Genomic DNA, 9,895 nt, shown 5'->3' with positions numbered 1-9,895 from the left:
ATCCCTCCATAGTTTGTACTTGAGGACTAGGGTCTTCATATCCCAGTGCTCTCATCTGTGGTCTACCATGTCATTACTTACCACAACAGTAAAAACCAAATTAAATATCTTTACCAGTCTTTAATTGAATACCAAAAGCCAAGACCAAGTTTGGTTGATGAGGCATTTTAGATTTTTATGATAATCTTTAAAGCAAAAATTAAAACTAATGTTTGGCACTTTGTAATTCAGCAAGCAGCATTCAGTTACAAGTAGGAGAAATTACAGGAGTACCGGTGAAGTTCTCCCACTATGCCAAAACAGCACGATCTTCCCTTGTTGCCCTCAGCTACCACAGCCACAATCTCTCTTCCCAATCTGTGAGCTCTCCTACCCACACAGCCCCCCAAAATCCCCTGAGAGCAAGGAGCGCTCCAAGCTGCTTTGGCAGCCTCACTGCAGCTCTTCATGGTGCCATATACAAGCTCACCACTCAAGAGCCCTCCAACACCTCCCAGCTTCCTCTTCTTTGGTTTTATCCACAAAATGCTCCCCCAAATTCCTCTGATCCACAGCCTGTGTTTTTTCACTGCTTCCAAGGATATGGACACAGAACGGTACGTAACCGGGCATGAAAGGATTTGGGGAAGCCACTGACCAAAACAATTTGGAAGCCACCACTGAGACATAGTGCACATTCCAGCTGTGTTTTCAAGAGGAGCAGAACCTAACCCAAAAATATTTTCAGCACTTCATTTCTAGCAACAGCAGAGAAATTTTGAGGAATGTCCACCTCTTTCAATTGTTTTTCAGGGATGAGCATCTAGTCTCACCACTGGTACTGAATGCTCAAGGGAAAGAGCATGAGGAACAGGATGAAAAAGCTGCACACAGACTTAGACATTGACTACAAAGGAAAAGAGAAAAGGAAGAACTATAGTTCTTGCATATATTTAGGTGAACAACTTAATCTTGTCAGAACAAATATTTTTCCCAAGATGAAATTAAAACAATTTTATATTGGCACACATTACCTTAGACATGTTTAGCTGAACAGAAAGGACAAAAACTTCTAGTAACTGCAACATCAGATTTTTTATTTACAAATATATGGTAACTCAACAACCATTCTCCACTCAGTTTGCAGAGGAAAGAGTGATAGTTACATTTCCAAATGGGAAAAGAAAACTCTCTCCCTTAAATGGATTCCACAGAATATTATGCCAACACCACTGAGCAAACAGATTATTCTTTGTATTTAGGTTTCAAAAAAGCACATAATTTTAGAAACCAGCATATGGAAAGCAAAAATTTGTGTGCATTTAAATGCAGCTTCATATTAACCTAGAGAATTCACTTTCAGTATATGTCAAAAATAAAGACAGCAATTGCAAATATATATTTATATTAGCTATTTCTCTAATGCTCATTTCAGGAGCTTAGAACAAAATACCCTCTTCATATACCATTGGAAAGTCAACTAGTTGATTATAAGCCTCAAAAATATTTTGAAGTTATTACTGAAAATATACTTATTCTCTCTTGTGCTCTCAGTACTTGAAGCTGAAAATGTGAAAGCATTTTTCCCAGCTATTTCCTTACTGCAATTACTTTCTTATAAATAAAAATAGTTATAAGAAGAATACAAGGTATTGCTATGAAGACTAGACAAGCAAGAGTTACTCTTAGAAAAAAACACACATACACAAAATATATATATTTATAGATCTACATCAGCAGCAATCACCTCTTCTTGTATCTGCAACAGTGGCTTCATATCTTCATTTGCTTCACATGGAGGTTGGTTGTCCAGCTGTTAAGGAGACACAAAAGAAACTTTAAGTTGCTGAAGAATCTTTGTGACAACAATTAATATTTTTCGGTTTTAAATAGTTAGAAAATGGTATGTCCAATACTTATTGAAAATGGGAACATATACTAAGGTATACACTCTGAATCGAGCAATCCAAATTTAATGAACAATACAAATTTGAGTTGAATCCAATTATAGCACTGCAAGTATTTCAGGCCAAGTAATATTCCACAGAACATGCACCTTACCAAATTCTTAAGAATTATTTTTAGTATTAGCACAGAGAAAGAGTGACAGTTTTTCTAAATTTACCCTTCAGTAATGAAATTAAAATTTGCTAAATAACTGTAACACTATAAAGAACTTTTTTTTTTATCTTCTCTCTGCATATCTTTGTAGGTATCTGCCAATACAGTGGTGTTCCACTAGAGCGTTCCAAGTGTAAACCACAAAATTAACACCAAAATGTGCAAAAATATCACACCATAAAATTGCACAGTGAACATTAATAACCCCTATGGTTTATCAAACCTTTTAGCCAACATGTTCACATTCCAAACTAACAAATAATTAGCCAGGTTGATGTCAAATGCCAACTGTAAAAAACAGTAATCCACATCACAGGCCAGTGCTGTGCTGCCAATGCATTTTCACTGCAGTAATTGCATAGCTGGTTTTCGTATTATTCGAATAGCTGATTCCAATTACTAATCACTAATTTGAATACTTTGTTCTGTACCTACAAGTTTTTAAAACTCCTGATTTTACTTGTATCTCATACAATTATGTTTTGAGGTGCCCACTGGCCCAAGTAGATGCAGTCTGAAGGGAAGGGATTAGAAACGTTTCCTCACAGATCAGCTCTGCTTCTGAAAGGCACTGCTGTGACTTTATTGGCTGTAATGTCAAAGAGAGACTAAATAGCAATTCATCCATAATAAAGTTACTTATCCAACTCATCCAGCAATATATCCCCCCAAAAGAAAAGACAGAGAGAAAAATAACATGAAAACTCCAGAGTGAATCTCATACATTTGGGTGCTTCAAATAGGAACACAGTCACTTCAGTGTAGTCTTGTCATCAACAAGGAGATACATTCTCCGAACATTAACTTAGACATGGTGGGATCCAGTGCCCTGGATCACCTCCAGATGGAAGGGAGCGATTCTCCTCCTCCTTCCACCGATCACAGCGGCATCCTTGCACTTAACATTAGCCTCTGTGAATGCGCTGTTACCCTCACGAGGTGTTGTGCTTTCTGGTTTTAGCTCAGGTACCATGTAATCATTTCTGTGACTTGTCTTCATGGAAGTCAAAAAGAGCCTGCAAACAGCAACAGCATCAGATGCAGAGCTTCTCTTTTCCTGAGCTAGGTTTCACAGCCAGCAGCTGCCCAGTTGCTGCTCAAACACCATAGCATAAATACCCTGTTCCCTTCACTGCCTTCTGATCCACCATGAGAGAAATGTGCCGGGCTCATAAAGAAACACGGACATTTTTCCCAGGAAGTAATTCAGAAATTATTTCCCTTCCCTGATTTTTATCATCCTAGAGAATTCCATACTTGCTACATAAAAAGAAAGCCATATAAAACTCCTGACACTTATCAAATTAGGAGGTTGTCTACCATCATCTATGACAGCAGGAAAAAAGACCTAAATACCACTATACAAAGCCTTAACATCATGCTCCAGTAAATCAGAATTCTGCAAACCATAAGAAGGAAAAAAATTATACTGCACCTTTTAATTAAGATCTGTAAGTAAATCAATTCCTCCTGAACTTGTACCTAAATGAATAACCAATTATAGACCTATAATTCCAATAGTAATAGCATTGCAAAAAGAAACCAGCATTTGCGCCATCTGCACGAGATAAACTAATTGCTTTCCAGGTATGCATTAGGACTGAATTAAATACATATTTCAGCTTACTTTTTAAGAAAATGCAGACACTTTTTCAAAAAGGCTTCTCTGTTATCAAGACAAGCCTGTTTAGCACCTGACAGCTCCTTGACACCACTTTCTCAGATCTATGAAGGAAGGAAGATGACTATACCATATTGTCTGCTTGAAACTGCATAATAACAAGTTGGTAAAATCAACTATTGGCGAGTTAGAAGTTAGGAATGACTACTCTACAAAAGACAGAAACTGGCAATCAAACCTTGCTGAACCTATTCACTAACTTAAAGCTAAACATGAAAGCTATCAAGTGGCTCAGCTGTGCAAACACTTGAGTTTGTACAGCACAGAGAAGAGCTATAGTCATGCATGCTGCAGTTGGATTGCCTTACTTTTAAATCTGATATAGCAGTCGTTGCAGAAGAGTTTGTTGTTTCGGATCCTGACTTCAGCTCCAGAGCGGGATCCACCGAGGTCACATCCACAGGCAACACACTGTATCACACATGAATAATTAGCAACTCCTTCCAAAATACTGAGAAACAAAAATGCTGTTCAAAAGCAGCTCAGATTAAGCTCAACAAAGCTTGAACCATAACCCCACAATCACTAGAAGCAAATGTACAATGATTAGTAGATCAAAATGCAACCAACCCTGAGGAAATATTTTAAGGCAACGACTGGACAATGAATAGCAGAGATACACCAAGAAAGCAAACATAAAGCAGACGGTTTTTAGACATTAGTTCATTAAATCTAATTTGAACTTTGGTTTCTCTGAAAACTAAAACTGGTTTGGCACAAAAAAAATTTGTTCTCTACATAGACACAGGAATTTTGGCACAGAACACCTGGGTGTGCTACTTGCAGATTTCCATGAGGCACTACATGCTGTTGGTGTCCTCAGTCCCTTGGCACTCGAAGCAGCAAATATTCAGGCACTCCCAATTTCCTGGGTTTGCATCACCGAAACAAGTTCTGATTTGGAGAGATGGGGCTGATTTAATTTTTCTTGCGTAAACACATAAAGAGCATGACCGCTGCCATGCTAACATTAAACTATTTAGCTATGGTGGCTAAACATGTACTTGCTGTGAATATGAACCACATCTGGAAGGAATGTAATCCAAAACATAATGCTCCCCTGACTGAACTTACCAAGGGCAGATAGTTTCCCTGCTTAACCAAGTAATGAATCTTTTGGATGGCACCCAGTTCAACAGCTCATTAATTTTCAGAAATTTGAAAAACAGAAACTTGGCATTTTCTTATGTAGGTTACGAGCTACAGGTAGATTGTCTCACACAGAATACATGTCCTGCAGAAAAGAGAATGGTGACTGATCACTATGGATTAGTCCTGTCCTGTCCCTCCTGCTCAGTTAGGCAGGACCAGGAAGAGCTTGGAGTCAATCTCTAGTAATACTCCAGGTGATGCACTTGAGCTGGGCACAGAAGACAAGTGTTCGGAACTAGGCACAGAAATCTCTTTCTTGAAGTCAGGGAAGAAGTAGGGTCCAACAGCACCTCCAAGTTATAGTCTAATTCCTCATCTAGTCTGAGGGCAGGGGCACAGGACTGCTTTGGTGTCTTTTGCAGGCAGAAATTTGTTCTTTCAGCTCTGCAAATGTCCCAAGCTGATGGAAATCATGTAAGTAGGTCTAGGTCTCAGTGCTGGGCATGAGCTAGTACACTTAGTTTCTGACTAGGGCTGAGTAGCACTAAACACACCTTTTGGTTTTGTTCTAGGTATTATCCTGCCACGTTGAGCTCTTCCAGCGTGCCTTTACTTGGAAAGCACCAATGAACACTGTCTGCTAAGGTTAGCTTAGAAAGGATGGGTCATCTCAAATGATTCAATTGCCACGGTGCAGGCTGAGATTTTGGTTTTTTTAGAGGAGCTGCTTTCTCTGGGAGGAGTGGTTCAGCGTTTTCTGGTATTTTGCCACATATTTGAAGAAGGAAATCTTTAATCTCACAGTCAATGTGCTCGTCTTACCTATCAAAGTCCTACTTGTTAGCTCTGACATTTAAGAAACACTTCTAGAGTTGAGTGCTGAATGCCTGCAAATGGGATTGCCTCATGGAAATATGCATGCACCACGCTGTCAAGAGTAGAAGGCAAAGCAGTTGATTAGTAAGAATCCCTGTGAGCATAACACTGAGTAGCCATGCGTGCTCCTGATTAGTTCCTGTTCCTTCACGATGTGACTCCCAGCTCTCACCTTAAAGCAATGTAAATGATAACAAAGACCAAGAGACTCAATGATCATGGCTGCTCCTTTGCCCAGAATGTTATTACAGTATGAACAGATTTTCTTCCCACTGACTGACCTAAATATAGAATGAAAAACCTTAAAAACAGCTTGAAAATGTTTAAAAGATAAAGAAGGGTTATCAAACACTTTTTGAGATTAAAAGTAAAAAACACATGGGTAAAAACTGGACTATTAGGCTGCTTAGGCAAAATAAACTGAAAATTAATGTTATTTAGAGTAGATCTGAAAGCTAGGGAAAGCTGAAGCGTTATAATTTAGATCAAATTTACATAGGAACAAGTTAAGAAATTCGGTCACATTCTTGGCATATATTTCATTGTATAAAATACTTTCTATAAATAAAAAGTGTACTGTTAAGTTTGGAGAGTAAGAACACAGATTTTGTGCTCCTGCCTTCTTAGTTGTGGGGAACTATCCAGAAGGCTAAGTTTTAGCAAGCACCCCTTCCAAGTCCCACCATCTGCACCTTGTTAGATAAAAGAAGGCTAGTCCTGAACATAAAATATTATGTTAACTCTTTGAATGTAAGCCATACGGAGGTCAGTTTCCATAGATCTACCAAGGTGTTAGCAAATGGAAGTGAGAACGAGATAAGCAAATATGGTCAAGAAGGTAATTTTCTTACATCATAAAGAATGAAAAAACTAGCTAAAAAAAAAAAGGGTCAATTTATCACTTAGTGCCTGAGAGTGTAAGAGCTAGTGAAGTAGTGTTCATTGTTGTTATATATAATACATGTAATTTTGTGTGGGATGATTCTCTGGAGTACTACCCCAAGGTATTTTAAAAATGTTTCAAGTACATAAAACAGCAGAGTTATCTACCCTACCACAGCTGAATTCCATTTTTGTTTCAAAATATGTTGCAATTCTTGCTTTCTCCTCCTAGATTAAAATCAACATCCTACTCTGTAATTCTCCAGGGTCATGGGTTATGAGCATTCCTGAGTGCTCCTCAAGATGATATTGACCACATGCCAGGAAGTGGGGAGGAGAGACCAAGATGAGGGTCATAAAGCGTGGGTTTCAGGAATCTTTTGTTAAAACAAACCAAGGAAAATAAATGTCAGAAATGCCATCTGGAACAGGCTTTTGCTCATCATTTTGGTAACCAACACACAGCTCAGAGACTGCAGATTGATTATTCAAGTTCCTTTGTTTTTTTAACCAATGTCAAGCAGTGATGACAAACCTGGGGAATTTTCTGAGTGACTGGAGTAGGAAGGTAATACCAGCCTGTACTTCCACTGTCCCCTCCAGCCAGAAAACTCCAGGTACTTGCCAATGTTACGGGCAAGAACACTGCTGTAAGCCCAGCATACACACAAAATCTGCTCTTTAGTGCTGGCCCAACATTTGTACCTTTCCGGAAAATGGGCACCCACTCACCTGCTGCGTGTCTGGGACCCTGACTGGGAAGTAGAGAGGGGAGACTGAGCCCGGGGAGCTGTCTGGGATATGGAGGGGGCTCTCGCAGAGGTGGCCACAGGAGGTGCTTTGCTGGAGGAAGGAGTGCACATGTAGGCCCGGTTTGAAGTGGACACCGGGCGACTAAAATCTTGACTGGAAGACAGAGATGAAGAGGATGCAGACTGGTTCAGCCATGAGTGGTGCCTCCACGAGCTCATTCTTGGAGAATCAAGATTGTCCAAAGACTCCCCTCTGTAATAAATATACAAGCACCTCAAATGTAAATGGCAGTACGGATGGAGCAACAGAGCTATATGCTGAATTGTTTAAGGGAAAGCCATTATCCTCACATTTTTAATATTTTCTAGGATGAATATGTTTGTTTGATGACTCTGAGCAATATTCTTCATGTACTGATTTAAAATGTATGAGTAGCAAATTATGCTTTGTGTCTAGCTATAGTTCACACGGGAAAAAGCAGCCAAGGGAAAAGAGGTGGCACTTAACAACTACTTTATAAAAGCAAAACACTTCACTGCAGCCTTATCAAGGTGAACTGTATCAAAATCCACAGTACAGCAACAGACCTCAGATATCAGGTTTGTTTATGTTTTCTCCAAGGGATACCAGATCAAAAACAACAATCCACCCAGGCTGGATAGCATCACCCAGGTACAAGGTGTTGGCCCAATAACTAAACACTCTCCTGACTGATAACTCAGCTGTTTCCTGAGTGACAAATCCAACATTCATACACTAAATAAAGCAAAACTAAGCTATCCAAACTTTCTGACATATTTCTGTGTTGAAAAAGGTATACTCCTTAGCCATAATAATTCGTTTCCAAAACAGGTTGCCATGCTGAAATTCTTAAACACATCTGTCAATTACAAGGCACACTATTGATTTCCATTGCTGCTATGCCAATCAAGAAATAAGCAGCTGAGTTATTTACAGGTCACATCCACATTCCTTATTTGCAAAAAACCTATTTAATCCCAGCTGTAATACAGCTACTTTCTTCTATCTATGCTACTATGCAGTTTACCTTACAGCATTTCACAGACTCAGTTTGTTTCTATGCTCTGTAATACAAGCTGAAGTCCAGAATAACCAAACAAAAATATTTGATGAGAGACAGAGTTAATTTTTAATGTGATTCCTACCTCCTCATACTACTGCTGTACAGACTAACGGGCTCCTTATGTATACTGGAACTGCGCTGCCTAATCCAGCTGCTGTCCGTGTGCAGGGATGTTTTCTTTCTCATTTCCTGAAGGATTTGCTGTCTCTCCAACTCTGCTGCAGACAGGTTTTGCTCCTTCTGAGACTTCTTCTGCGACTCACCCATGTTCCAGGACCTCTCTGAATACTTGCTCTGGGTACCTGTGCAGACAACATGTGCAAACATCAGCTAGACACCTCAAGGCACAAAAGCAGTTATCGTCCTGTCAGCACTCTGGCTTAATTCCAAGAGCTATTGTTCATCACACCATTCACAAGTTATTCCAGTTCCCTTTTACAGCTGGGTAAAACTTGTCAATGCATCATGACTAAAATTTTTTTGTTTGTATTTCCATTAATGTAGCCTTTTATAGAATGATTAAATATATTTTCCTTCACTTTTGAAGTGTATATGCATAGACATTTGTGTGCACACACTCCTCTTTTTAAAAGGGCATGACCTCTTTTAGTGCCATAATTTGGACTCTTCCTCCAATACAAACTGAACCATGTGTAAAATACGTAGTTAAATAATGGGATACCGTCTTTCTGTTTAAGAGTTCATACTCTCTTCTTCTGTAAGTTGTCTCTGTTTACAAGAATTTCTTTCTTTCTTCAAGGCACTAAACACACTGCTTTATATTCTTTATATAGATACAAAGGGGAGAGGGGAATCTTTCAGATAATTTCTCTGTTATTTGGATTATGTGTTAACTATTGAGTCACAAGGAAATTTATGGAATAGATGGTCTTCAAAAATTTGGAAGGGGAAACAAATAAGCAATCTTTCTCCAATAGGTGTTGACATATCGGAAGGCAACAATCTTTTATTTCCTAGATCCAATACCTATTATTTAGGGTAAAAATAATTAGGAAAATTACTCAGCAATAAGTCATTCAATTGAAATTTCAATCCTTCCAAATGCTGCTCTGTCTATAGATTTGCTTTTGGATTTACTGCTATAGATTATCATTATAAAATACTGTGGAAGTTAACTTTCTAATTAGCTTCAATGACAGTGCTTTAATGTATGAAAGCAATATTTTTAATCTGCAGTATAGCCCCTAATACATCTACGTTTCTTTGATTGCTTGTGATTACTTTTTTTAACCATGTTTTAGACACACAAGTAGCTTGCAGGCATTTTTGACTGTAACATATTTATAAAACTGGTTTCTTTGCTTTGCACACATTCCTCTAATATAACGAAAGTCATACAACTGAATTGGAGTCCAGGACAGAAGCCATTGTGACATATTGAGAGCTCATGCTCATAACTTCTTGTT

At 38.7% G+C, this 9,895-nt stretch overlaps 1 protein-coding gene across 17 annotated transcripts in view; it reads right to left on the bottom strand.

The window, feature by feature from the left end:
* Positions 1–1,052: 1,052 nt before the first annotated feature.
* Positions 1,053–9,895, bottom strand: part of LMO7 (LIM domain 7) — a 132,027-nt gene continuing 123,184 nt past the window's right edge. For 15 of the 17 annotated variants that reach the window (XM_032099969.1, XM_032099972.1, XM_032099974.1 and 12 more), the window contains 5 exons: positions 8,551–8,770; positions 7,364–7,636; positions 5,922–6,030; positions 4,090–4,192; positions 1,053–1,792 (listed from right to left, as the gene is read on the bottom strand). In XM_032099969.1, coding sequence (XP_031955860.1) covers positions 1,770–1,792; positions 4,090–4,192; positions 5,922–6,030; positions 7,364–7,636; positions 8,551–8,770 — 728 coding nt within the window. In that variant the 3' untranslated portion in view covers positions 1,053–1,769. The remainder of the gene's footprint in view (positions 1,793–4,089; positions 4,193–5,921; positions 6,031–7,363; positions 7,637–8,550; positions 8,771–9,895) is intronic. The other 2 variants (XM_032099973.1, XM_032099986.1) reach the window with 1 other exon arrangement.

Source organism: Corvus moneduloides, chromosome 2, assembly GCF_009650955.1.
Source record: "Corvus moneduloides isolate bCorMon1 chromosome 2, bCorMon1.pri, whole genome shotgun sequence".
Classification (NCBI taxonomy): Eukaryota; Metazoa; Chordata; class Aves; order Passeriformes; family Corvidae; genus Corvus; species Corvus moneduloides.
This window is presented reverse-complemented; position numbering and strand designations above follow the sequence as displayed.